Source organism: Manis pentadactyla, chromosome 4 (assembly GCF_030020395.1).
Source record: "Manis pentadactyla isolate mManPen7 chromosome 4, mManPen7.hap1, whole genome shotgun sequence".
NCBI lineage: Eukaryota > Metazoa > Chordata > Mammalia > Pholidota > Manidae > Manis > Manis pentadactyla.
The window spans coordinates 16,083,070-16,111,038 of NC_080022.1; the positions used below are offsets into that span (position 1 = coordinate 16,083,070).

The window sequence follows — 27,969 nt, forward strand, 5'->3', positions numbered from 1 at the left end:
AGTTCTAGAAAGTGGTTGTACACAGACACCTTCACCTCTTTGTTCTGCCATCTTGTACCATCTAAATCACCAGTCCCTTTCTCTCTACCTTTGACCCTGATTTGAGAATGAGGTGTCTTTTTCCATCTACTTGTAGTCTAGACCCATTCCTTACTTCTCTCTCCCTCCCCAGTTCTTCACAAATTTGTGTGTACCACTGCTACCCTGAAAGGACTTTGCTTCAGCGCTTCTCTACCTCACAAAACTTCTAGAAAGCCAAGCACATAGCAGCCTTTGTCCAGGCTGGTATGGATTTGTTGCAGTGGGGGCAGGGACAGGTCATGGCCCTCCTGTGAGGACGAGGACTTCACTAGACTGAGGTTCCAGAGACACTCCCTTACTTCCCCTGACTTCAGTCACATGGAGTTCTCCATCCAGACTTCTCATCCTGGTGGCCTCAATCCTTGGGTTTACTTCTTGCCACAGCCCTTGGATCCCCACACCCTTGGGCAGGAAGTAAGTTCTTTTCCTTTTGTCCCCCACCTCCTCAATTGTCACCCACTTCACCAGACTTTCCTCTGTCATTATATTCATGCCTTCTCCACATCAATGCTCAAGAAGGGTCCTAAGACCTTGACTCAGGCCATAGTTTAGGTAGGTGAATGTGGCTAGTGAAGTGCATATATCGCCTCAGTGTGTTTCAGGTTAATTCCAGACAGCAAGTAGTAGGTGGGTTATGTAGAACGAAAGAGGGCAATGAGGGGCACCATATCTAGAATTTGCGGCTATTTACCTGCTTTTGCCATGTTGTTCCCCAAGTCTCTTCTTCCTCTCCTACAAAAGAAAGTCACCACCACAATTGCAAGATAGAGAAATAATCATTTTATCGTGCATCAGACTATTTCATGGGGATGTCTCAATGGCAATGAGCCTAGTATAAAAATTGGAGGATGGGTTAGGGGCAGCAGAGAGGGTAGCAGCATCCAGAGTTGGGGCCTATCCAGCCCTAGGCCTCAGAGGACATCACCATTGTGTTGTGTCAACACTAGTGGAGAGGGTTTCGGGCAGGAATTGGACCCTCTGGCCAGCTTCCAGCATGGGTGGTTTTTATCAGGCCTGTGCTCGTTCCTTCTCTTTATTCGGGACAGTTCAGAGCTAGGTGTGTCCAAGGAAGCTCCATTTTCCCGTGGCTTTGGATCCCTTTGGCCTGTGGTGGTGGTGGTGGTAGGGCTGGGCAAAGGTTCCTAGAATCTAGTCTGCTTCACTGAGGTTACATCCTTCAGAGCTCTGGGAGGATTAGCTTTGAGGAGCCCCGTGGCATGCGGAGAGGTGGAACCCACAAACAGGCACAGACCCTCTCACTTCTTCCTGGAGCAGCGCCCACTATACCAGCATCCATCCTGGACCTCCTAGTCCTCTGGCTCTGGGGACAGGACTTGGGGTGGGGGAGAGCGGCTCAGCCCTGTCTGGACAGGGAGGGGTCTCCATGGCTTCCTTCGCTTGGGTCTAGTCTCTGCCAGTGAGGGATAGTATTTTTCCTGGTTCTGAGCAGACAGCTAGATGCCCGCCAGAGGAGCAGTGAGACTGGGCAGCTGTGGGACACTTAGTCTGCTCAGCTTTTGTCCATATCAGAGCCTATGTTCCCCAAGATTATCCCCACATTTGAATGTAGCTGTCGCATCTCATTTGGCTTTGGCCATCTTCTTGGAAGGACATTGAGTAGAGAGCTTGGCTGTGGCCAAGGGTGTTGGCCCTCTTCTTGAGGGAGCCAGCGTGAGGAGGCCCAGACCACAGTCTGGAGGAGAGCTTGTGCGGACTGGAGCCTGCATTCAGACACTGAATTCCAGAGCCAAGAGCTTGGGGTCTGAGAACCTCCTGTGGGGATCCCAGAGCTCAAGGCCTCAAATCAGGAGCCTAGAGCCCCAGCGTGGGGGTGGCCTGGAGGCTGGGCTGGCAGCGAGTTTCTCTGGTGGTTGGCAGTCTACCTGAGAAGCAGGTCTTGGGTCAGCCCAGGTCTTGATGTGTGGGTGTTTGGCTGGGCCCCTAACGGCTTGGCTGGTGTGAGGGCCACATTTACGCTGCTGGGGCCTCTCTGGGGACTCTTCTTCCGTACCCATGGTACCTAGGGGCAGGGCTGCCTCAGCCACTGCCCCCCTGTGGGCTGTAGCTTAGTCTGTGGTCTGTGGCTTCTGCTGCTTTCTGGGTTCTGTTCCTCTAGCCAGAGCCCTCTCCCCAAGGCTCAGACTCCAGGAACCCTGCAGTTGCCAGGCCTTTGGGTGCAGGAGCCCAGGCAGAGCCTTGGCTGGAGGGCTCTTCTGGCCCTGCCTCTACATCGGGCTGGCTCTGACCTGGCTGAGCATTTTCCTCTCCCCTATAACATGGGCACCAGCATCCCTGTCTTGTCTGCCTCCCAGGACTGTTGTAATCATCCAGTGAAATGCCCAGTACGGGATCTAGAACATAGTATTTGCTTAGTAAATTTGGTTCAGTAGTGAAATAATGGTCGGGGGAGGGCTTTTGTACATGGCCGTTTGTCTGTGTGCACGTGCGAACTTCCCATTGTTAATTTCATGAAGCACTGGGAGGAGGAGATGCACACGAGGGGCATCACTGCCAAGGCCCCACTGGGATCACTAATCTGAGACGGCAGCCTATACTCCTGCCTGGGAGGCACCCGGGAGTGGGAGTTCCCTCTTTGAGGGGAGGCTGGGTGGGCTGGGCTATGGGGTAGGACTGTAACCTGCTCTTGCCCTGGTCTCGTCTGCTCTTCCTGCCTGGAAGGTCCCCCAGAGCTTGGACCTCCAATTGCTCGTAGAGGGCTGATAATTTCAGCCCTTTGCCCTTTTTAACCTGGTATCTGCTCATTCCCTTTCCAGGGGCTTGAGAAACAGGGCTACCAGACTGAAGCTGCCAGGGGTCTGTGTATGTGTGGGGGTGCAGCTTCCATCCAGATGGCACCTATGTCCCCCTGCCATTGGGCCACCCAGATGGCAGGGTCAGTAGGCATGTGGCTGTAACACTCCTGTTACCACCTTAAGTCTGCAAGTAGAAAAATGGTTACAGATAACAACTGAGTGGTCAGCAGCGGCCACACGTGGACAGCCAGAGGCATGAGCAAGGTCCCTTTGGTCAGTGGCAGCCACAAAAGGCCCAGGCTTCAGGGGAGGCCCCTGTCGGTGCCCTTGGGGTCACCTGCCTGGTTTCAGCAATAAATAACATGAGGACCCAAAAACTAAACCAAAACAAAAAATATAACCAGTATCTTTTGGGGTGGGTGGTGGGGGACTGTTTAAATTATTGGCCTTCCCTGGACCTCTGGGTGGTTGCTGGGCACAGGGCTGGGCGGCAGTCACCGGCATGTGTGTAGCTCCACGAGCCGTTGGCACTGCCGGCACTTGACGAAACAGCACCAGTGGAATTTGCAGCTGCAGCGCTCAGCCAGCTCAACCTGTGCTGTGTGGAAGCCACGGCCACAGCACAGCAGCTCACAGCCGTCGATGGCCTTGGACGTCTTGTTGCACGTGCGTCCCTTTGTGCCCAGCACACCACTGCGCATGTCCTGCTCACAGAAGTCTGGGCTGGGCTCCAAGTACACCAGGTCCTCATCAGTGTGGGGCTTGAACTGTGCATTGCGTGGCACCAGTGCCCTGGAGGAGCCCACACGGCGTGGCTCCACCTCCGTGGCACCATCAAACTTCTCCTTCAGTGCATGGCCCACCTGGCGGAAGGGCGGCACGGCTCGCCAGCATGTCTTTACCTCGCAGGAGCCCGACACCCCATGGCATTTGCACTCCACCCGCATGTGTGTCAGGATAGCCTGCAGGGGACAGGGAGGGGAGAGGGGCCATCAGGAGATGACAGAGGCAGTTGGGGAGGGACTGGATGGGGGCATGGATGGGGGGATGCCGCAGAATTGGAAAACGACTTAGTGTCACGTTAAGTGCCTGCTGTATGCAGTTGTGGCTGGTAAGCTGTGTTGGGGGCAGTTGAAGAAGATACTATCCCTGCCCTTGAGTTGAAGGAGGAGAGACATTCTAAAGGGCAGTGTCATATGAAAGAGTGACAGAGACATGAGGAAGAACCTGGCTGCATTGGATCTGCACAGGAACCTTGAAGAATAGGTATCAAGGAGGCAGATGGTGGCACAGTTAGGGTCATGCTCTTTGTGGCGGCACTGAGAAAGGTTCAAATCCTAGTTGTACGTGTGTGTATGTGTGACGGATGGGGACACACACCCGTGCACATGTACATGCATGGGTGGGGCATGTTGGGCACCGCTCACTGTTGTCTGACACCTCTCACCTGTGTGCTTCACTACCCTGCCACCCGTGCTCCACTGGCCTGTAGGAGGTGCCTGGCGTGTCTTGAGAGCCTGAGGGAATGTTTTCCCAGGGACATGTGGGTGGGAGAGGGTTTTGGTGGCCCTGCTGAGCCCTCCCCTGCCCCAGTGGCGATGGTGGCGGGGAAGCCGCACACTACCTTCCTGCCGGCCTCGTTGTTGTGGAGGTTCATGAGGGCCCGGCTGGATGAGGCCCCCTTGCTTCTCTCCCGCACGTCCACGAAGGACTGTGAGAAGGCCACGCCGTAGGCGATGTTGTCCGAGCATCCTGACCACTGGAAGCCTGGGTGCCATGGGCACAGGGGCTGTGGTGAGGAAGGGCAGGGCCCGGCACCTGCCCTCCCACTTGCCTTCCCCGCCTCCTATGCTTACCCTGTGGGCTGACCCCGTGTACTGTCCGGTCACAGCCGCACTTTTCCAGCTCCCCACTGCTGCATGCCCGTGTCACTGCAAAGGCCACACCTGCCGAAGAGATGGCGTACACGAAGGCCGCCTCCCGAGTCCCTGTGGGAGGCAGAGGCAGAGCTGGATCCCTGTACCCTCCATTTGAGATGGTCCTGAACCATGGTGCCCCATGGAGAGCCAGGCAGGCCACTCCCGTGACCTTACCAATGGCTAAACACGCTCTCTGCATGCTAGGCCCTGCTCTCTGGGCTGCCCACGTCCTGACCATTTCATCCTCACAGTACCCTGTGGGGTAAGGACTGTTATCACCCCATTGCACAGATTTGGCAGCTTGTCCCAGATCACGCAGCACATGGTGGTGCAGGCAGATGACCCCACTTCCGTGTGCCTAGCTACCAGGGCTGCTGTTCTCACAACCTCTCCTGAAGATTAGTGATGTTACCAGCATTTTATGGGAGAAGAGACAGGCTTGGAGAGGTGAGCTGACTAACCGAGAGTATAGAACTATGGCGTAGCAGGGCCAGACTGTCAACCCAGGTCTGGCTTCTTCTAACATCTTGTTCGTTTTGTGCCTATTCCCCAGCTGGACCCCCTGGGCTCTGAGTGGGGCAAGGGGTGGGGGACTGTCCCCCCAGCCTGATGATCTTGTGCTAGCCCTTCTCCCTGATGCTGGGCCTGATTCTGAGAATGTCTTGCTTCCTCAGAATCTTTAAAAATAAATCATAATAATGGCTCTTCCTGTTTACTGTGACCATGGCTGATGAGGGGATGCCCTCTACCATGGGAGCTTTGTGCCCATTTCACAGATGGCACAGTCCAGGTTTGGGGACGGAAAGTGATTTGGTCCCAGTCACCCAGCCAGGAGGTGACAGAACCAGGATTCGACATGGGCCTGTTGGCCTCTGCTGCCTGTCTTTCCCTTCTACTCCATGACTTCTCAGTGGTTCTATTTTGGAGTCTGCCCTCGCCCCCATCCTGAATGGGTGTTTTTATCTTCCTGGGAACTGTGCCTCAGGGTGTAGCTGCTGTGGAGCCTCTTTCTGGGGGTGTGGATGGTGGGAGAGAGCCTGTGTGTGTGCCTGTGTGTGTACGCACGCATGCATGCCTGGCTGGGTGTGTGAGCAGACAGGCCCTGCTCCTCTCCTGGGCCCTGTGAGGGCCTCTGTGTGCCCGTGACTGTCCTTCTGTCTCCGCTAGAGTGTCTGTCCGCAGGAGTGGAGGGGGCAGGTTTTGGCCCCGTGGTTGGCAGTTACCTCTGTGACACCCAGGCCTGAGCGCCTGGCTGCCCCAGGGAGCAGTCACCGTGGTCAGATGGAAACAATCACCTCCTCTGTGCCCGTGTCTATGGAACAGCAGCGGAAACTGAGTGCTGGGGTGGGGGGGCAGCTCGGGCCCTGTGGCTCAGGACACCCTGTTCTTGGTTCTACCCTTGTGCTGGGGTTACTGCCCACCACCCCCTCTTTCCCACCAGCCCTCTGCCCTGGCCTGGCCATTTTGGGGGCTTGGCTCGAGCTACAGTGGCCTTGACAGTCCGAGATGGAATCCTCTCCAAGTTAATTGAGGTTAATAGCAGGATCATGGTGGTTGGTTTTGTGCTGTGGCCGCCCATAGAGAGACGACTTTAGCTTTTGGTATTTCTGGTATTTCCAGGCCTGAACCAGCACAGATTTTTGCCCCAAAGACCAAGGGGGAAGGTAAAGAAGGACACAGGGCATACGGGTGGCCCTGGCTCTTGGCCTGGTGTGGTCCCGTTACCTCTGCCTCTCTGGGCTCTCAGGCAGCCCCTGGCCCAGCCTGAGCTCTGGGCTTGCCTCCTCCCTGGTGCTGATGGCCCTGGGGCGCAGGGCTCCCTGTGACGTTGCTCAGGGAGGCCTCTGCCTCATTCCCCAAAGTAACATCCATCTGCCAGGACTCCAGGTGTCCCGTGCCCTGGCCTCAGGACCGAGGACACTATGGTTTCCTCATCTTGGGAGTGGGCCTGAAGGAAGGGATTCTGGAGGGAAGATAATGGTAGGAAGAGCTAAAGCTTAGAGCTGACTCTGCTGGGCACTGTCTAATCACTTTACATAATTTATATACTCTTTGTAATAACCCTATGAATTAAACTTTTAATCCTTATTTTGCATATGAGGAAACTGAGGTACTGAGTGGTGAAGTAATGTGTCTAACAATACCCAGCCAGGACATGTGGAACCAGGATTTGAATTCAGGCATCCTGGCTCCAGAGCTTTCAACGGGGACATGACCCTGTCTCACGGAGCCCAGGCCCAGGAATAACCATGTGGTCGCCCTCCTCCCACTTCCAGCATGTGGAGCCAGGAAGGGCTTCTTCAGATCTACCTTAAGTCTCCTGCACTGCAGGACAAGTCCTGTTCCTTTTGTGGGATCTTTACTGGGCAAAGTGAGCCGTTGCTGGGCTGTGCTCAGTGAAGGAGGCCCCAGAAGGCCTGGAGAATGTGGCCAAGCTCCTTGAGCTAATGTGCCCCTCAAGCCAATGGCAGTGGCTCCCCCAACTTGTCTAACTGGCCTGGGGTCTCAGCCCTTAGACTCCAGTGCTGTGGCCCCTCCCGATTCCTCCCGCTGCCTGGGTGCCCAGCCTGGAGCCTTGCTCACCTAGTGGGGCATCTGGCAGAGACTGCGGAGACAGCGAAAGGATTGTGGCACACGTGCAAGCATAGCACAGGAGAGTTTCCCAGCGACATGGTAGATAGCTGCTGCCTGGTCAGCGGCAGGAGGAAGACAGTCCAGGCTTCGTCCTCCTGGGACAGCAGAGCTGGCCTGGGGCAAGGCAGAACCCTCTAAGGTGCCTTTTCCCTAAGGCCATTTGCCCCATTCATACCCATCTCCTTTCCACCTGCTCTTTTTCTTCCTAGAGCACCTCCTTCCCTGGCTCACTGGTCTAAATCCTGTGTTCCCTGGGTTCCACCTCCATGCCACCCTTTCCAAGGTGCTAAGGCTGCTCAGGGCTGGGAATTCAGAGTTGTCCTGTGGTAATAGTCACCCTTTCTGAGGGCCTGTGAAGTGGCCAGGGCCTTTCCGTATGCCGACTCTAAGGCTCATGACAACCTTAGTGACCAGCTTTCTCCAGCTCTGCTCAGTGGAGGAAAAAGTGAGGCTCCTTGGCTTGTGCGGGGTCCCTTAGCCCGTCAGCAGCCCAGAGGGCATTGGAACCGAGGCCTGTCTGACTCAGGGCCCACGTTCTTCTGAGCACATCATGCACGGTGTCTCCCCCAGATGTGGGAAGGAAGGATTCGGGCAGGAAGGAGTGTTTGGAGGGGAGCCGGCTGAAGCTAAGTTGGGCTGGAGAGGAAGCCATGAGCATGGTGATCCCCTGGGCATAAGGCGGTGTCCTGGAGGAAGTGCCATTCCGAGCATAACTCACGTGTTTCCAAAGCAGAGCCAGTGGAAGTCCTGGGGGTAGGACAGGATAGACGCTGGCCTCTGAGAAAGACACTGTCCCTGTCCTCTCCCCATCCCTGCTCCCAGCCTGCCTTTCCTCCCAGTTTCCTTTGTTATCTTACCTGCAAAAGCTCACCTTTTCTTGAAACCACCTCCAGGAAGCCTCTATGGATTTAAGAGACAGTGTAGGACAGAGGAAAGAGTAAAGGCCTTGAAGCTGGACAAAGCCATATTAAGACTCTTACTAGTAGTGGGACTTTACTCTCTGAGCCTCATTTTCCCAGTTCTGACATGGGGAAAACAATGCCCTGGTATTCTGGACCCCCACACTTCTCAAAACTTTCCCTCCCACTATCATGGACCTCCAGGGACTCCAGGTGCCCCTGCTGGCCTCCTGCCCATCCCACACATCAGAATAAGGCTGCAGACCGTTTTTCTTCTAAGCGTCTTGTGTGTCTGGCCTCCGCAGCCCAACTGAAGCTCCTGGGGCTGTCTCTCATACTTCTCCTCTAGCCCCCCAGCACCCCACATGGGGCCAGGCATGGAGCAGGCCCTTGGTGACGGGGGAATATTGGGAAAAAGTGCGGATGCTCAGCCAGGCAGGCCTGAAATATAATCCGTGCTCTGCCATTTCCTAGGTGTGTGATTTTACTTTTCTTGTCCACAGAATGAGGGTGATAATAACACTGACCTCATCAGGTGGTTATGGGAATCTACTGAGGTAAAATATGGAAAGTGTTCAGTCTAGTCCATAGTAGGTGCTCGAGACAATAATAGCTGTTGTGTTTTTGTTGGGTGATTAATGTCATGTTATTCATTTGCCAACAGATATCTACGGGGCACTTACACTCTGAGGGCCAGTCCACTGACTGCGTTCGCCATTGGGCCACAAACGCCCTTATGGCAGCGACACTTCCTTCCTTGCTTGCTCCCTCACCAAACATTTATAGGTCACCTGCTGTGAGCTAGGCTCTATGCTACCCCCCGAGGCACAACAAGGTGAAGAGGCCACCCAGAAGGAAGGCATAGTCTCACCCGTATTGGTGCCACTGCAGTGCTAATGTTGAGGACAAAGGTGAGGACCCAGGTTTTAGTGAGTCTCAGCCCAGGACTAGAAAGCATTTACTTCTTAATTCCAGCCTGGCACAGTCAGTCAAGTGTCCTAGATGATGTCAGACACAGGGAGTGGGAAGACGGGCCTGGGTTTGAATCTTCACTGTGCTATGGCCTCCCAACCTTGGCAGCCAGAGCTGGAAGGGGCCTCAGGGCTCATCTCTCTTAGGACACAGGCTTGATCGAGGTCACAGTGAGATGTGAGGAGGCAGGGGGAGGCCCAGAGTTGTCTAAAGATGGAAGGGAGCAGAAGGGGAGTTTGCATTGCCTTCCCCGCCTCTCCCCAGGTCAGCCTTCTCTGAGACCCCAGCATGTCCTGCTCACCTTGAACCTTGGCCAGACTCTATGGCCTCTGCCTCCCATCTTCAAATCCTTTTCATTCATTCAACAAATACCAGTTATCTACTATGTGCAGTTGCTTCTCCAGGCACTGGGATCAAGCAGTGACTAAAAGGTACAGAGGCCACCCCACATTTGACACTTAATACCTGCTCAGCCAAGAACTGCCATCTGCCCCCATTCCCGGCTCCTCGGAATATCAGTTTTGTAAAGTTTCTGGTAGGTTTTCAGCCCAGAGCACACAGTCTGGCCCTGACTTACACACTGTCTACATTGGTCACCATTATTTCACCACCCATCTTGCCTCAGTAGGCCAGGAGCAGGGTGGAGGAGATGCAGGTTGGAGGCTGCCCACCCTGGGGTCTCTGGGAGTCAGCCCTTCAGAGGCACCCTCTCTCTGAATCCTGACGGCCATCCCTGGAGGTGGTCCTAGGATTGTCCCTCCTTTACAGGGAGGAGGACGTTGAGGCTAGGACAGGCGCTGGACCTTGCTGGGGATCTCAGCCAAAGTGGCAGGTCGCAGAGCTGGGTGTACTACCATGCCTCTGCTTGTTGAGCCCCCCACCAGCTCTGAAGTGGGCACGACACCACACTCACAGAGCTGTCGGGGGGGCCGTCTGATGCATGATGGCACCCAGCAGGCCCTCGACACGTGGGGTTGCCTTTCTCCTCCAAGGACAGCCTGGCCCCTCGGGCATCGGTTAGCATGTCTGAGGCCATGACCCCAGCCAGGCAGTTCACGAGTGAGGGCACTGAACAAGCTACCGACCCCCAACCCGGGGGCTGCAAGAGAGGCCTACCCAGACTGGCTGCTGGCACTGCTGCCCCAGGAAGGCCGGCAGCTGGAGACGACAGCTCTTCTCGGGTCAGGGTCTACACCAAGTGCTACCATGCATTATGTCACTGCATTGTCGTGACAGCCCCATGAGGGAAGCACACATGCTGGGCTCACTGCAGGGAAGGCCGTGTGGCTTGGAGGAGCACTGTCACTCGCCCAAGGCCACTCTTGCCCATGCCCTCCCTCCAGCTGCCTATCAACCCCCGGACCTTCGGAGAGCAGCACTTTGGCTTCGGGAGGGACACGGCCCTTCTCCTCTTGTTCAGTGGAGACAAGTTAAGACTTTTCTGAGAGGAATCTTACTAGGGAAGAAAATAAAAAAATACAAGAGTGAGGAGATGGATGAATGGGAAAAGCTCAGACTCTTCTGCCAACATGCCTGACATCTACCTGGTGTGGCTGACCTAGGGTGTGGGTGCCTCGACTCAGCTCCAGGGAACCGGACACCCGACCAAGGCTGGAGCAGGTTCCAGCCACGCCTGGTAGGATGCTCAGGGTCCCCCCAAACCTGCTGAGCCAGAGCTGGGCCACCTCCTTGGGTTCTGCTGCCAACACGGGATGAAGGCACTTCTCAAAGGGGTCCCTCCCTGGCTTGGTACCAGCACTGACCCATGCCTCCCCTTCTGTCCTCCTTTGAGTTCCTGCCCCAACTTGCTTTCTGTCATTAGATGACATCCACTGACTGTCCTCCAGGCCAGGCTCCACCATGTGCTGGGAAACAGGTAGATGAGACATCATGTGTGCTTTGGTTGGAAGAGTTCACGGTTTATGATGGGGGAGTGGGATGGGAGAGGCAGGCATCGCAGTTTGGTCTAAAAGGCGTAATAAAAGCCGTATCAACACAAATGGTTTAGGTGTGTGTGTGTGTGTGTATGTGTGTGTGTGTGTAAAGTGGGTAGGAGGTAGAGAAATTGATAAGTCAAGTGGATTAAAACAAACTTGGGTGAATCCAGGTAAAGAGTATACGGGAATTCCTCAGGAAAAACTAAGCTCACAGATACAGAGAACAGACTGGTGGTGCCAGGGGTGTGGGGTTGGCAAAATTGGTGAAGGGGGCCAAAAGGTACAGATTAGTGGTTATAGAGTAAACAAGTCATGAAGATGTATTTACAGCATGGTGACTATAATATTTATACAGTATTAATACTGTATTGCATATTTGAAAGTTGCTAAGAGAGTTGATCTTTAAAGTTCCCATCAGAAGAAAAAATTTGTAACTATGTATGGTGATGGGTGTTAACTAGACTTTACTGTGGTGATCATTTTGTAATATATACAAATACTGAATCATTAGGTCATACCCTTGAAGCAAATACAATACTGTATGTCATTTATGCCTCAATTAAAAAAAAAATTCGCTGATGGAATAAATCCATCACCTAGAGACGAAGAAAAAAAAGAGTGTCTGGGAATTCCTTGTACTATTTTTGCAACTTTTCTGTATGTTTGAAATGATACCAAAACAAAAAATTACCAAAAGAAGGAAAAAATTGCAGCATAAAGAAAGAGCTTTGGAGCCTGGAGGGAAAAGCAAGGAGCTGGGAAGACTGGCAGAGGGGGGCTGGGTATCTGGGGGGAAGGAAATAGCACGTGCAAGATGTGGGGCATGAATGGGCCTGGTACATGAAACCCTGCTGATCCATCCAACAATCCATCCGAAACACTGATTACTACTGTGTGTGGGGGCTTCCGGCATTTAGGATGGCCATTTGAGCCTAGTACCTGGGCCTCATCCAACAGGCAGCCTTGGGCCCTCGGCAGTGGCACCATCATCCTGGGAGATCCTCCACTTTGAGGCCACTCACTGGGTCTCTACTTCTCTGCAGCCATTCAACAATGCCAAGTGCGATCGTGCCTTTTGGCCTCTGCCAGCTCCCAGGAGAATGGCTTCCAAATTTCTATCACAGTTGGTTTCGAACAACATCCAAATGGTTTGCCACAAGCCCAGCAGCCCTAGCCATCCAGGATCACAGGTGCCAAGACAAAGGTTGGCCCAGGCAATGCCTTCCTGCTACCTGAGCAAGGCAAAGGATGTTGGTGGCTCAGGAGTGTCAGTTTCATGCTCAGGAAGTAGAGAAAGGCAGCTGGTTGACACCGCTTCCTCGAGGGCAGAGGCTTGACCCGGTGACCCCTCAGAGCGCCTTCCAGTTGCATGGAACGCTCTCTATGCCCTGGCCCATCTTCCTCTGGCTTAATGCCTTCTCATATTTCTGCTCTCAGTTGAAGGCCTGCCTCCTCAGGAAAGCTTTCTCGAGCACCCAGCCCTGGCCAGGGGAGGGGTGGGTCCACCCTTGTATTTCTCAAGGCTCCTGTGTCCCCTGCATCACAGGGGTAAGAGCAAGATCCCAGAGCTGAATTGTAGGGGTTCAAGTCCTGGCTCTGCCACTTCTAGCTCTTTGATCTTGGGCAAGTTATTTACCTCTATGTGCCTCAGTTTCTTCATTTGCAATATGGAAACCTATCTAAAAGGGTCCAAAGAGTTAATATTTACTTAAAACTGAACAGTGGCTGGTCCCTTGTTAGTGCTATTGGTGTGTAAGCTACTAGCCCTGCTGAGCTGTGGTTGACTTGCTTTGAGCCCAGGAAAATAGGAGCTTGATGTTGCTCTTCCTGGTCCTCAGGGCTGGCATGGTGAGGCTCTCAGTATGATTCGTCAAAGGCACAGATGAATGAGAAAAGCTTGCATACAAGAGACCAACTGCTACAGCAAAAACAGCGTGGGGCTAGGGATCTGGAGCCCCAGGTCTGAGTTCTCATTCTGCTGTTCACTCTCTGAGGAGCCCTGGGCAACTCCATCCTTTCCCCTGCTGGACCCTCAGTTCCTTCCTCTTTAAAATGGGGATGGAGCTCCAGGGCTGCAAACGCTGCACACTGTAGAGTGCAGCATGGCACCGAAGAGCATCCCCCTCTGCCCACCTGGATCGTGCCCATCCTGGAACCTCCATCTGCATCTGTGCTCTCACTCCAGCAGTGTGCTGTTTTCGCTGGATAAATAACAGAATGGTTCAGCCACTTGCGCGTATGTGATTACCCACCCAAGGAAGTGCTGGCCTCTTCTGGGGTCCCCGGACCTGGGGTCCACACCCTGGCACCACTGGCTCCCCCAGCACCCCCTGTGAGCCCCTACCTCACCTTGTGTCACCACCTTGCCGAAGACAGGCAAGGAGTCGAGTGTGGAGCAGTTCCAGCGCCGGTTCCGGAACTGGTACTGGCACTCCTCGATGGCGAGCTGGGCACCACGGCGCACTGAGTCCATCACCTCCAGGTTCCGCTTGCACATCTGCACCTGTCTCTGGATCAGGCCCTTGAGCTTCTCGCATGTCTCCTCCTCTGAGATGCTCCCCACTGAAGACAACTTGGCCAGGTACCTAGGGAGAGGGTGGTGGGGTAGAATGTGATGCCAAGCTGTTTCCCTCCTTTTCCACTCACAGGTTGGAGCCATGCCCAGTGCACGCCTCTGGGAACTGACTTGTCCCAGTGATGGGTCCTGGCTGTTGACTTCTCTCTGGATCCAGTGACAGGCTCTCCTGTCTGGCTCTTGGGGCTGGAGGGAAATGCTGTCTTGCACAAGAAGGTCTCTTCCTTGAGTCATCCAAAGCAGGCAGAGCACTGGGAGGGAAGCTGACCAGCCCCTGTGGGCTCCCTCCCTGCCCTGGATGCCCCCTGCACCAGCATCCATGCCCCAGTGTTACCCCAGACCTGGCACCTGCTCTGCAACCCCTTCATGTAGAGATGCCTTCAGCTGGGAGGCTAGAGCCACTGTCTGCTCCAGTGTCTCATTCCCCACCCCCAGGCAGGGGTGCTAGGGACCTAAGCCCACCTTTTGGCTGCAAGGCCAAGGTTTTCACTGTAGCCGCATCCCAGGGCCCCCAGTTGGAGACCAGCATCAGCGCTGCAGCACAGGGGCAGGGGAGGGGCAGTGAGGGCACTGAAGGCAGGGGGCTGGGGCTGGGCAGCACGGGGTGGGGGTGGGGCAGCGACAGGGGGTGGCTTCAAAACCAAAGTGTGCCATGCTCCTGCCTCAGACCCCTGAGTTTTTACAGCCTGAACATGGAGCAACAATGCTGGCTCCCTTTCACAGGGTTATGATGAGGATCACAATCTAGCTGGGATAATTTATGTCAAGGTGCTCTGGGCAGGCACAGATGGGGAGAAGGCTTCAATGCGTCCATTTCAGTGAGGACAGGAGCAAGCACTACTGTTCACTGAGCACCTACTGTGTGCCTGCTGCTGTGGCAGGCACTTCATCTTGCTGCATCCTTACTCCAAATCTATGAGGCGATCATTATGCTTCTTTTATGGATTCCAAAATGAAGGCTAAGAGGGTGACATGCTCAAGGTGACATAGCAAGTGCCAGAGGTGAGCTTCAAGCCCCTTCAAACCCCATGGGCCTTCCTGTTGTCTGCTCTCCTCAGCAAGCTGAGGGGCCTGGGAAGGCTCTGCCTCATCTAACCACAGACACTTGTGGCCTGGGCCAGGAGGCAGGGGGGCCAGGAGCCAGACACAGAATGCTCACTGTGATGGGAGCAGAGCTGGGGAAAGTCCCTGACGGGAGGAAGCAGAAGTGTGTGTTAACTGAGCACCTACTAAACACCAGGTATATATCAGAGAGGTGAAGGGACCAGCTCAAGGTCACCCAGCTTGTAAGGGCAGACCTGGATTGGAGCCCGGGTCTGGACGACCCCATGACTCATGCTCTACTGCCCCTCAGCCTGCCCTCTCCCCACCCCCTGGTCCCCATTGTAGGTGCACAAGTGGCAGCCTCATGGTGGGGAGGACAGCTGAGTGGTGACTCTGAAATGCCTCCCTTTCTTTCCCTGCCTCCCCTTCCCACCTGCTAGGTGGGAGATGCATCTGCTCACCTGTGGCTGCCTTCCAGGTTCCTGGAGGAGCGGCAGAGTGCACAGAATCATAGACTTAAAAGAATGTTCCCTGACAGGTGGTCTGGTCCAGATGCCTCATTTCATAGATGAGCACAGAGAGGTAGAGGGCCTGCCACCAACTCCCAGGAGGAAACTCAGCCCCTGCCTCTACCTCAGCCTCAGCCACGCAGATCAGGGGCACTGAACGGAAGAGTGCGTGTCCTGCTGCCCCCAACTCCGCAGTGAACCAGTCTCCCCCTCCAGGGGCTTGGCCAGCCAACTGGGTCTCTGGGGGTGGGGGGGTTCTCTCTGTGGGTGGGAGGTGAAGATGCAGTTGTGTCCTATAAGAGAAGCTGCACAAATTTCTTGTCTGAAGAACGATTGAGAAGAAGGTACTGCTCTCTGGAACTCAGTGTGGTATCTGCAGATACCACTGGTTCTGGCTAAGTCAAGGAACTGTGTTATCAGAAGCAAAAGGGATCCTGTGTGTGAAAGATGGTCTGACACGGGTTGTAAGGCAATGGGGCAGGAGCTTGACATATGCTGGCTGAAAGAAGGAGTGAATTGAATGAATGGTGCCCAAATATAAAAGTACACACAAAGCTGTATTGAAAGATGGGAAATTTTTATAACAGTGATAATAATATCTACATTTTTTGGAACTTAGGACTGGGCTAAACACTTTACTTACACAGTTACATTCATCCTCTCGTGAGCCAGTGAACCCCCATTTTACAGAGGAGGAAACAGAGGCACGGACAGGTTGAGCAGTTTGCCTTGTGGGCAAGGTGACATAGCTAATAAGAGGTGGACCTAGCACTTGAACCTGGTTTTGCTTGACTTTAAAGCCTTTGGTAGAGACTATGTTTTTTCATGTTGCTCAAGGACTAGTACTAACACCAGTGGGCAGAAGCTACTGGGAGCTGGCTTTGTTCCACCTAAGGATGCCGGTTAAGGGGCAGCCGGTGGGCTGCCTGCTGGTCACTGAGCTGTGGTAGCATTCCCAGAGGTGTGCAAGCGGCATCTGGATTCTCTTTGTCAGGCGTGGGGTTTGGACCAGAGTGACAGTTTCCAGTTCTGGCTGTGCATCACATTTGTGGGTTTGTTGAAAGCACGGGTGCCTGGGCCCCTAACCCATTCCCGGATTGCAGCTGTGACACTGTGCTGGGCACTGGCCCGGAGAGCACTTTAGGGGACCTCTTGGGTGATCTGACTCGGGGACCCACTCTCTGCCTCACTGGCCTGTGATGGGCCCTCCCTGAGTCTGGCTTTCTTTATCTAGAAATGGAGTAATGGTTCCGATCTGACAGCTGCTGTGGGAAATGAAGGTGATTTGATGTGGCTGGTGTGTCTGACTCTCCTCTGGGCACATTGTAGGCATGCTGCAGCAGGGTCTCTCCCTTCCCTGGCTGCATGCGCAAGAGGGAGTGGGTGGTCTTGGGCCGAGGCAGTCCCGTCTCCCCTCACTCTCCCTGCATTCCCACAGCCTCCTGGTCTTCTCTCCCAGGTCCTGCCTAGGGGATGCAGGGAGACTGGTGTGTGTGGGCAGGAGCCCGAGCCTCTGGGGCAGGAGACTAGGAGACAAGGGCGGGAAGAGGGCTGGGGATCAGGGGAGGGTGAATCTGGAAGGTGGGAGGGGAGGGGGCTGCCTGGGCTCCTCAGCCCTTCCTGGGTGCAGGGAAGGGTCCCCTGCGGAGCTAGTCCCACCTGGTGCTCTTGGCCTGCAGGGGGAGCCAAGAGCCCAGCTCCTGGCCACGGGCCAGGTCCATGTTTGGGAGGCCCCGGGTGAGGGGACAGGAGTTGGGCCTCAAGTTGGATCTTTGCCTGCTCAGACCCAGGGTTGGCCTCTTTGGAAAGGGTGGGGGCCCCTCTTCACTCTGTGACCTGGGGGCAGAAAGCTGGCCTGTCCTCGTCACAGCCTCTGCTCCCTCTGTACCCGCCCGAGGGGCCAGGTCCAGCTGTGCTGTGCTCTGGCTTCTGGTGAGGGGAGGTGCTCAAAGGCAGGGGGAGCAGGCTGGAGAGGCCTGGCTGAGCCACCAGCCCACGGGGGGCCTTGGGCAAGTGTCTGCCGCACTCGGAGCCTGTTTCCTCTTGGGTTCAGAAAACTGCTCTTGTGTCTATGTGGCCTTTCAGTGTCAGAGTTGGCTGTCCTTTTTCTATAGACTGGGATTGGGGGGGCGGTCCAAGCCTCAAGTGGAGCCCCTGCCATTGAATGAGGAATCAGAGGGACTGGAGGAGCCGCCCACTCCCTCTCCCCTAGGCTCAGAACTCAACAGGGGGGACAGGCTGAAATAACAGTAGTAGGGATTTAGGGGTGAGCTGCTGGGCTGCCATGGCCGTGAGTCACTGGGACAGCTTCCAGGAAGAAGCTGAGCGACCTTCCGCTGAGGAGCGTCCCTGCCCTCACCTGGCCCAACAGCTGTCCCCTTCCATGCCACAGGAGGCACAGCCCACCCTGCCCTGGTTCTCCCCCATCCCAGGGTCTTGCCTGGGAAGGGCTGGGTGCCTGAGCTGGGATGGGGTGGACAGAGTTAGGAGCCCAGGCATCGCAGGCCCTTGCCCACACTGCTCGTTCTGGTATCCAGTCAGGGTGCCTGGCCTCAATGTACAGATGGGCAAACTGAGGCCAGAGAGGTGGAGCGACATGTTCCAGATCACACAAGTAGTGAGCAGGAAAACGAATGCAAAACAGCTCTGCCTGGGAGCTCTTTTTCCCCTGCATTCTGGTTGTGGACCGGCCCTGTTTGTAGCTGCGGGGGATTGATGCCACCCTCTGTGTCATGTCTAGCCCATGGCCTCCTCAGTGCCTAGGAGGTGTTCAGTAAATGTGTGAATGGAGGGCCTTGCCCTGACCGGGTCCCCTCTGCTCACCTCCTGGCTGAGTAGTCAGGTTGGGAAGAGCAGGGGGTGAGAGAGGAAAACAGGGACTGCCTTTGCCTTTCAGCCTGCCGAGGGCTTGGAGACCCTCAGCTGGTCCTGGGGGCCTCAGGAATCCTCTCCCTGCACCCTCAGGTGGCTCAGCCTTTTCCTGAGAGATATGCTTGCCACTTGCTGACCCTGAAGCTGGGCTGGGCTCCGATGCTGACTGCATGAGCCATCTCTGGGGGAGACAGAGAGTCTGGCGTGATGAGTGTTGGCTGCTGCCGTGCGGGCAGGCCTGGGGAGGGCCTCCACCATCCCTGCTTCTCCCGTTGTTGCATTGCCCCAGTTAAGACTTCTTCCTGCCACTGCTGAGTACAGGCTTAGCAATTTGCCACCTGCTGCCCCGCCACCCAGGACTCCAGCCACAGCCGTGTCATCGATCAGGTTACCCCAGCAGCCCAGGCCACCCCGGCTGCCGCTGCCAGGCAGCTCGTGCCCCAGCTTCTCAAGTGGGGGCTTCAGGCTCCTCCCAGGAGGCCCTCCCCATGCCCAGCCCATGCCTGCAGCCTGCGAGGCTGGAGGACCCTGGCTCTGCCAGGGAGATCAGATCCTCTCAGCCACCTGCTGTTTTCATTAGAAACTAAAATTAGCTGGGCTTGTCCCAAGCTTTTCCAGGTTTGCTTGCTTTTTAAAAAAAATGTGCAAATTCCTAGAAGAAAATCTGCACCTCTCCGACTCCTCCCCGGCTCCTGTTCTGTGCGTCAGGAGGAGCTGGGATGGGAAATGGCTGGAGCATTTGGAAGGCCAAGCAGATCAGTGGCATGGTCCTGGCCCCACGGGTGTCCAGGTGGGGGCTGGGATGCCAGCCCAGGCCTCTCTGCCCCCTCCCTCCGGCCTCCCTGCCTGCTGGGCCACATTTAGAGCCTCCTCAGGAGCTGTGGTGCCTGCGACTCCAGGGAGGAAGGAGGCCAGGAGGGCAGTAGGAGGAGCCGGAAGGAGACCAGTGCCTGTTGAACAGTAGCCACCTTGGGAGCTGCAGGCCGGGTGACAGCAAGAGGGACGCAGACCCCATCCAGGATCACGCTCTCCGGGTGCCCCGAGATCCTTCCCACACCATCCAGTTTCCTGAGCTGGGAATGTTTCTGTGCCCATGGTTTTAGCCTCCTGTTGTATTCTCCCCAGGGTGACCCTGTGCCAGAGACTCTTGCCCCTCGGCACGGCAGGCAGTATGGTGCACTGTGCCCTGGAGATGGACAGACTAGGTCAGAAGCCCGTCTCTGTTACTGGAGGCAAGTTAGTGAGCATCTCTGGGCCTCAGTGTCTTCACCCATTGAATGGGGAGGCAAAGGACTCAACTCAGGAGGATTAAATGAATGAAAGGTTCACATAGTAGGCACTCTTCCCCCAGGGGCAACATTATACTATCACTGTTATTAAGACATTTGCCACCATCACAGTCACCATCACTGTCATCTTGCAGCCTCTTCACAGTCCCCTGAGCTGGGCCCTCTGCTGGACTCAGACCAGTTCTGTTCATTTGTCTTTAGTTCCAGCAGCTGGAAGATCTGGGACCCCAGCCCTGCTCCCAAGCGGAGCACACCTGAGGGGAGGACACCCTCCCATCGGAAACAGTAGGTCACTTCCATCTCAATCCCAACTGCAGGTTTCTGAGGGTCTCTCCAGATGGAGTATGCAGAGCTAGAGGATGGGGGGCTTCTCCAAGGTCAGGGAGCATGAGAGACGGGAGGGAGGGGGACGGTGGCGAGATCAGGAGCTGGGGAGGACGCTGGGTGAGGAGGGTCAGGACAGCGGGGTCCGGGACAAGCTCAGGTATGCCAGGGGACGTGGAAACCGTTAGGGAGACTAGCTGACCAGAAGAGAGGCACTTCACACCTGTCCCTCGTGCTCTTCACACAGTAGCCATGAGCTTTAATATATCCTGACTGCAGCCATGCAGGGCTGGCCAGGAGGGTATTATCCCCTCCATTTCACAGATGACATTCGGAGAGGCAAGAGTTCCTGGCCATGCAGCCTGTCAGGGGCGGTCAGGATTTGAAAACAGGTCATTCTGGCTCCTAAGCTTGGGCTGGATGATTGGGCTCCAAAGATGGCCCAGGGTACCAAAGGTGTGATGGTTTGGCCTCAGTGACGATGGTTTGAGGAAGATGGCCTCATTCTTTCATTGCTGAGTGATTCTAGAGCCTACTGTCTTTTCTGAACTATAGGGAAGGCTTCTTGGCCACTTTAGGAGTGAGGGGTGTCAGAAGGGAGATGTCTCAGTGGTTATGGGGCTGCTGGATGGGTCAGGACCTGTGGTCTCTGAAGCTTCTGGGGCTGTGGAGGGCATTGCTGGCACTGACCTGAGGTCTCGGAGGTGCAGCCAGTGAGGAGGGGGCCCTTGGAGACGCTCACAGGGTTGTGGAGTGGTGGGCTCTGCCTCCATTCCGCCTTCTGCCCTGCCTTAGTGCCACTCTAGACTTTCCAATGCCCAGGTGGCTTTCTCTGAAGCCCAGGCCCCTACTCCTATACCTTAGGGGGTGATTTCCCCCTTCCTGCCTCCTGGGGTCCCTCGCTCCCTTTACTCCCCATCCTCATAAGCCTGGCACCCCCAGTTTCCTTCTAGCCCCGGGTGCCCCAGCTCCATACTGAGGGCTCCTATACCCCACAGTTTGGGAACCCCCCATTTCCTATCTCATGGAATTTGTTCCCAGGGGAGCTGGTGGCTGACTCAGAGCTGGGAAGAAGCCACTCAGACCAGAGCCCGGATGGCCCCAGAACTGTGCCAGAACGGAAGAATTGCCCTTCTCTCCCTGGGGCAGGTGTGGTAGTGGTAGTGGGGTAAGTGGCTCTCAAATTTAGAGCACTTTCTGACCTGGCATTGCCCCTAATTTGCCAGCAGAAAGCTTGTCCCTTGCAAAGACCCACCCAAACCTTGTCCCCAGAGTGCCTTTCTTGCCTTTGTAGCCACTGAACCATTCAACTGTCCTCCCTAGCTTGGCTGAAGGGGCCCTGGGGGTGGAGAACTACAAAGGATGGGGGAAACTCAGCTGAGCTGTCCAGGGCCAGTGCTGGCTCCCTGACGGGAGGCCCTTGTGCAGGTAGCTCCAGGTTTCTAGTGAGTTGCATGACCTTGCTGGACCCCCTCTAAAGGCCTAGTCCTGGAAGCACATGTGGCCAAAGCTCAGCCCTTCCCCCACAGGGCAGATGGGAGAACCTTGGTTCCTTCCTTGCTCCAGTTGCTCATCCCCTCCAGCAGAGAATGGCTGGCGGGGGCTGGGGTGTAGGTCTGCTTCCATCTGCTGCAGAGAAAGCCCTGAGGGTGGTCAGGAGATGGGGCTGGAGTTCCTGCTCCACCGCTAATGCGCTGTGTGATGCCGAGTACCCAGTACAGTGCCTGATGGAGTAGGTCTTGCTTGGTAGGTAGAGGTTTGCCGTGACTGAATGGGACCTACCAGGCACAGTGTCCTGGGCGGGGGCTGAGTTGATGATCTCTGAGAACTCCTCAGACTTCGATGGTTGTGGCTCTCTCCTCTCTGCCTGGGGTGCCAAGACAGCTGGGCACCCCTGACTCAGGAGGCAGACCCTGCTGTCTCCAGCCCTTGGGGAAGAGTTCCTGGGACCCCACCCTGCCGTGTGAGCAGAGTGAGAAGTAGGGTCTGAAAGGACCATTTAGAGTCCCAGCAGGGAAGAGCTCCCTGTATCCCATGGGGGATTTCCTGCTGCTTCTCCTGGGCCTCTCCAGAGTTCCCTGTGAGCCGGGAGCTGTTGGAGGTTCCTTCCCTCCCTGGACACATCCCTCCCTCCTTCCGCCCACCTCCTTCCCTCCCTCTCACCAGACCAGGTCCCCTCCATTGCGGGGGTTCTCACTTGGCTGGGGAACTTTTAAAACATAGTTTGGTTTTAAGTTTGCCAAGAGGTGGGGGCTGTGGAGAGGGGTTTGGATAGGGAAAGGGGGAGCTTGTGGGGTCACGGCAGGGAGAGAGCCTTCTGCCGGGTTTGGCTGAATCACAGAAGATGCAGTTCAGGACTCAGAGATAAAACCTGGCAACTCCTGTGGAAATCTGGACAGCAACCTTGGGTCATAGCTTCACCTTCCAGCTGAGTTTGCTGAGCAAACCAGCGGCGGCTCTTGCAAGCTTGTGTGGCGTCTGGGCGACTAGAGGAACCAATGGTGGGAAGCTGTCTCCACCATCAGTGGCTCCATGGCCAACTCTGTGCCCATTTGGCTCAGGCTAAGCCCTTCTTTCCAGAGGGACAACAAGAGGAGGAGGCTTGGTGCAAATGCTCAGCTTTCCAAATGCACCCACAGGGCCTGAGTCGGGCGAGTTTCAACAGGTTTGGGGAACACTGTCTCGTCAGATGCTTGCTGAGTTGCTCAATTGCTAATCCAAGGTTGAGGGAAGAAAATCAAGCCATAGCAGACAGCTGAGTTGTGACTGCACCCTGAGCAAAGCCCCTCGGGCAGAGCCCGCCCTGCAATGGCGGGTGAGTGGGAAGAAGTGCTTAGCCTGGCTCTGAGGGGTGTGCCCTAGCTGGGGAGCTGAGGGCTAGAGCAGCAGATCTGCTGGGGGACAGCCACACTTCCCGACACCCACTTGGCACCTCTTAGCATCACCTGAGACTCAGGGCAGTGGAGCAGAGCCTCCTTCCTACTTGAGGTCCTTGAAGATAGGGCACCAACAACTTAAAACCCTCTGGAGTGAATAAGTCCTTCCTTCATCCATTAAATATTGACTGAACACCCACCACATTGCAGATGTGTGCCAGGCACTAGGAGGATGATGGGAGGTGTTCATACCATAGCCCCAGCTTCCAGATGGTTATAACCTTGTAGAAGAAGCAAGAAGCCACACTAGGGAACTATAGTTACATATAATACGAAACAGGTCTATAGGCAGTGGGTAATAACCATAAGATCTGGACATGTGAAAGCAAGTCAAGTTCAAGTCCTGCTTCTGATTTGCAGAATGTCCTTGGAGAAGTCACTGTACCTCTGGGCTTCTCAAGTGGGGCCGAAAAGGATGGAAATCCCGTCCTCTGAAAGTGGGAGGGAGAGGTTATGTGGTTCTAACAGGGCAGTGGGGGGAAGAGTGCTCAAGTCACCCACTGATTCTCCACCAGGGCAGCCCTTTTCCCCCAGGGGATATTTGGCAATGTCTGAAGCCATTTTGGTTGTCACCTAGGGGGATTGCTACTGGCATCTAGTGCGTAGAGGCCAGGGATGCTGCTAGACAACCTACAGTGTGCAAGGCAGGCCTAAGATATCAGTAGTGCAATTCGGGAAATCCTGGTGTTAACTGTGAAGGTCTGTGAGTGTGATTCAATGCCCGGAAGCATGGGAGGAGTTCCAAGGGGATGGGATTTTACTCTTTAGTAGGCAGGGAGGGATCCTTTTTAGCTGGGGACTAGAGGGGCACTCCCTGGGGAGACAGTCCACACCTTTACCTGTGGGGCTGACACTGCACATCTGGGCTGGCTCTGCCCATACTTGGCCCAGGGAGTTGTGCCCAGAGTGCCAGGCCTCACTGTCCACGACCGAGAGACACATCCCTACTGGGTGAGCAGGCACAGGGAACTTGACCCAGAGACGGAGACACACACACTTGTGGGGATCAGATCCAGTGAGGAGCACGGTGCCTCCCCCAGTGGCCTCAGGGGTGCTCCTGGCAACAGTTCCTCAGGTCCACCAGGTTGGGCCTCCCTGGCTCTATGAGGCTCTTGTCAGGGTCTTGGCGGAAAAGCCCGGAGGCAGCAGCCTAGTGTCCTACCTGTGTAGCCTGTGCAAGATTACAGATCTGGATGGAACAGTTTGGGGTAAACAGGGCTTAGGAGCAGTAGCCTGAAGGCCCTTCTCTCCGCCATCCCTGTAAACAGGGACACAACTCCCCCTCTCACTGACAGCAGCCCTCAGCCTCCAGCAGCAGCCACCGCTACCATGTTCATTGCTGTGTGTGACACCGAGCTCAGCGTGCTGCATGCAAGGGCTCACTGTTCTTTATAGCCCCCCAAGGGTGGGTACCATTTTACAGAGAGGAAACTGAGGAGCACGAGACTCAGAGAGGTTAAGTAGCCTGCCCAAGGTCACTCAGCTGGTCAGTGGCAGACCTGGGATGGAACTGTGGGCTGTCTGTCATGGAGTACGAGTTCTTAGCCACTCTGAAGGGCTACTTTTGAGTGCAGCACAGGTCCCCTGCCCTTGCCTTGGGGGCTTCCATTGGAGCCCCAGCTCAAGGTGCCACTGCCTTTCTTCAGGAAATCCCAGTAATGACATTTACCTTATCTATTCCCTAAGTCTTCCCAGAACTTCCACTTGGGGTTCAGAGCAAGCTGCTGAAGATTACAGTCCAGAGGGCAGAAGAGGCCCACCCAAAGTCACCTCGCATGTGGGGCAGAACTGGGACTGGAACCCTCGTCTCCTGACTGCCAGCATAGCCCCGGTGCTGGGGGAACCTTCAGAGACATTTCTGAGCCCAGGTCCATGGCACAGGCCAGGCCTTCCACTGACGAACTGTTTTTATCTACCCATCCCTCCCTCAGTGGTGGGAGCTGCCACAAGCTGTCAGCTCACTCCAGGCGCCAGACACAAGTCTAATCAACAGCTTCCAGCCTCTCTGGGCTTGCCCAGGCCTCGGGCTGCAGAGCCCTCCCAGCTCCAGGCTCTGTCCTGCCCAACAGCTGCACCCAGCAGGACACCTGGCCTCCTCGCCGGGCCACCCGCCCTTCTGAGACAACAGACAGCACTGGCACTTGCAACCAGCCAGCCAACTGACCCTGGACGGAAGCCTGACTCCCAGGTACCAAAAGGGGAGTAGACACCCAGGCCCTGCCCCTCTGACAGCACTGCCAGCCATCCTCTGGAGGCCAGACCTCCAGTACGGCTCATACTTGAAAAGATCTCGTGTCAGCCACCATGCCTGGACAGACACCTGCCTGCCCAAAGCTTTCCTTCTAGAGGCAGCTTTTGGGTCAGGTGTCTCTGCTATTTTCTAGTTAAGTGACTTGGGGCAATTACCTCTGTGGTCCCCAATCTTCTCATCTGTGAAATGAGATTCATATGTCAGGATTTAGATAGTGCAGTGGGAGCTGTTATAATTATTGTTATTGTCATGATTACATATATATTGTCATGTATTGTCACAACTTCCAGGAAAAGTCCCCTCTCTGTGACTACTTTAGCTCACACTTAACTCTTTCCTCTGACAGCAGTAGCACATCCACTGTCCCATTCACTCATGGTTTTGCTTTTGTCTTATCTTTCTACCTAGAGTCCAAGCTCCTGGGAGGCCAGGCTGTACACCTACTTCCCCAGAGTTGGCTCAGCCCCTATCTCAGGGCTGGAGGTTGATAATACAAGGCAAATGACCCAGTCCTGGAATGTGCCCAGAGAATCACTTCTCCATCACAGCCTCTCTGGTTTGGTAGGGTCCAAGGAGAAGCCCCATGTTCTTCCTGTCTTGGGCTGAGCAGAAAGACCCTTGGCCCAAAGCCTGGGGTGGAGCAGGAGTGAGCTGGGTTACCAGAGACCTGCTTCATGACAACCTGAACCATCACTGCTACAGAGAACAGGTTTGCCAACCTCTTTCCTCCCTCCAGGCTGCCCCTCCTCACCCCACCCCTACGGCACAGGCACAAGAGCAGCGCCGTTGGAATTCCCCATGGTTCATGTGACCCAAAACTGGGGCTGCCTCCTTGGCTGGGATTTTGGGCTTGGTCATGATACCACCTGGGCCACACTGGCTCGACTTTGGGATGGTTTCAGCAAGGGGGTATGTTACTGCCGGGGAATCAGAGCACCTGGGTCCAGTTCTTTACTCTGGGTTTGGGCAAGTAGCTTTCTCTCCTGGGACCTCAGTTTTCCCATCTGTAAAATGAGCCCAAATACTAGACACTCTTGAAGGACTTTTCCCCACAGATGCCACTCTCTCCCACAAAGGCTTGGGTCCAACCCTTGAGCTACCACTTCCTTCTCTGCATTTTTACAGTTCTTGGCGCTGGGTGGGTCAGCCCCAGCCCTCACTCTCACTTTGGAGAACCCAGCTCTGAACCCAGGCTTTCAGGAATCGGGTCCAGGGACCCAGACTCCCCCAGGTCCCAATCAGCTCCTCTCCTCGGCTCTGTGACCCAGGCCCCACCCAGAGGGACGGCCTGCAGGGGGTTTGGTGGAAGGAGGTGGTGATGCCCTGGGTTCTGTACAGTTCACCACTGCTCCTGAAGTGTTAATCAAATTAAGTCTCCAAGAAAAACAAAAGCTCTGCAGCCACTTTGGGCTGCCTTGGAGTCGCTCATTCTCAGAACAGCTGGGAGAATTCCACATCACCTCCGTCCCCCAAGCCCTGGGTGGCTCTGACCCCAACGAACACACTCCTTCCAGCCTGCAGGGCCCCGGCTGGCTGCAATGACCTCATAGCAACAGCCATTGGACACTCGGGGCAATTTCATGGGAGATATTTGTTCTTTGGTCTTGATGCAGAGAGAATTTTTTCCTCTCCTGCTGTCTCCATGGAAACCCCAGCTACACTGTTGGCTATCCCCCTTCCCACCTCATGCTTTTCAGATCAATATTGGAGCTTGGCTCCCCACTGGCTGCCCACAGTGGATGGGGGTAGAGCTCCTGGCAGAAGGAATGGGGACCAGGGTTAACTTAAGCCTGGGGCCTGGGGAATGGTCACTGAGTGGGGATGAAGGGGTCCAGGGTCCTCTTGTTCCCTGTTCACCCACTCATCCAAGCTCATCCCTTTAGAATCCACCCCCACCCCCCAACCCCAGTCCCCCGATGAACCTTCTGTCTCTTCCCAGAGAGTCCTTTTAGGCAAGCCCAGTCAAGGAGAAACAGGCAGACAGTCAGGTCACCAGCGGTCAGCAGCCCCCACCCCACTCCTTAGGCAACGCACAGGGAGGTGGGGGCTGTTGTCCTCTTTAAGGGCTGGAGGGAATTTCTTCCTGCCCCAGGGAGAACTATGGCCGGCCAGCACCAGCTACGGGCTCTCGGAGGCTTGGCGTCCCGGTCCTGTCCCTTACCTCCTATCCTGGCTCCCGCCCCCTGGCAGAAACAGGTCGCTGCACGTCTCCAGCCCAGCCCGCAGCGCGGCGCAACTCGGCGCGGGGAACTCGCTCCTGGACTTCTGGGGATTAACCTGCTATTATGACCCAGGGCTCTTCCCCGTAATGGGCTTCCTCGGCGACCTGTCAGCTCAGCCTGGGCTGCGCCCTGCGCCTGGCTCCCCATCCCGGCTGCCACCCCGTGCTCGCACCCCTTGCGCTCTTGGGCGCCCCGGGCCGCCTAGGGTGCGGACACCGCCGCCACCCCTGTCGCCTCAGGGCTGGGAACCGGACCTGGGCAGGAGAGGTGTCCCGAGAGTGGCCCAGGCAGTGACGGCGGCAGCTGAGAGAGGGAGCGAGTCTCGCGTCCAGCAGCGGAGACACCTGCCGGGCGCCCCCGCGCCCGCTGCCCCGCGCCGCCTGGCACCGGCCGCTGCCCCCGAGGCCTGCCCCGCCCCGCCGCGCCCGGCCCCCGCCCAGCCCAGCCGGGTCCCGGCCCGACTCACAGCCAGTTGCTCGCGGCGGCCGAGAAGACAGCGAAGACGAGGAGGCGCAGCGAACGCAGGCACGAGCGGGGACTCATGGTGCTGCCGCGGGCGCCCGGCCCCGGGCAGCGGCTGCGGCCGCTGGGGGCCTCCCGTCGGGGCGGCAGGTGGGCGCCCCGCGGGTGGGCTGGGGCGCAGCGCCGGGCGCGGGCCGGGGCACGCGCGGCGGGACTCTGCCTCCGTGCCTGCCGGCAGCCCTGCCCGCTGCTGCGCCCGCTGCCCGGCGCGGACCAGACTGTCAGCGCCGC

At 56.0% G+C, this 27,969-nt stretch overlaps 1 protein-coding gene and 1 long non-coding RNA gene across 2 annotated transcripts; one reads left to right on the forward strand and one right to left on the reverse strand.

Annotated features, from left to right (window-relative positions):
* Positions 1–838: 838 nt before the first annotated feature.
* On the reverse strand, positions 839–27,969 carry WNT4 (Wnt family member 4). Its single transcript, XM_036914621.2, has 5 exons — positions 27,683–27,969; positions 13,545–13,780; positions 4,691–4,822; positions 4,459–4,601; positions 839–3,796 (listed from the first exon to the last, which is right to left on the reverse strand). Exons 1-5 carry the CDS (start codon positions 27,757–27,759, stop codon positions 3,329–3,331), a joined length of 1,056 nt encoding a protein of 351 aa, XP_036770516.1. The 5' UTR covers positions 27,760–27,969; the 3' UTR covers positions 839–3,328.
* On the forward strand, positions 24,792–25,506 carry LOC130683317 (uncharacterized). The gene is made up of 2 exons (XR_008996920.1): positions 24,792–24,931; positions 25,403–25,506. It is a non-coding gene; the product is annotated as an uncharacterized LOC130683317 (long non-coding RNA).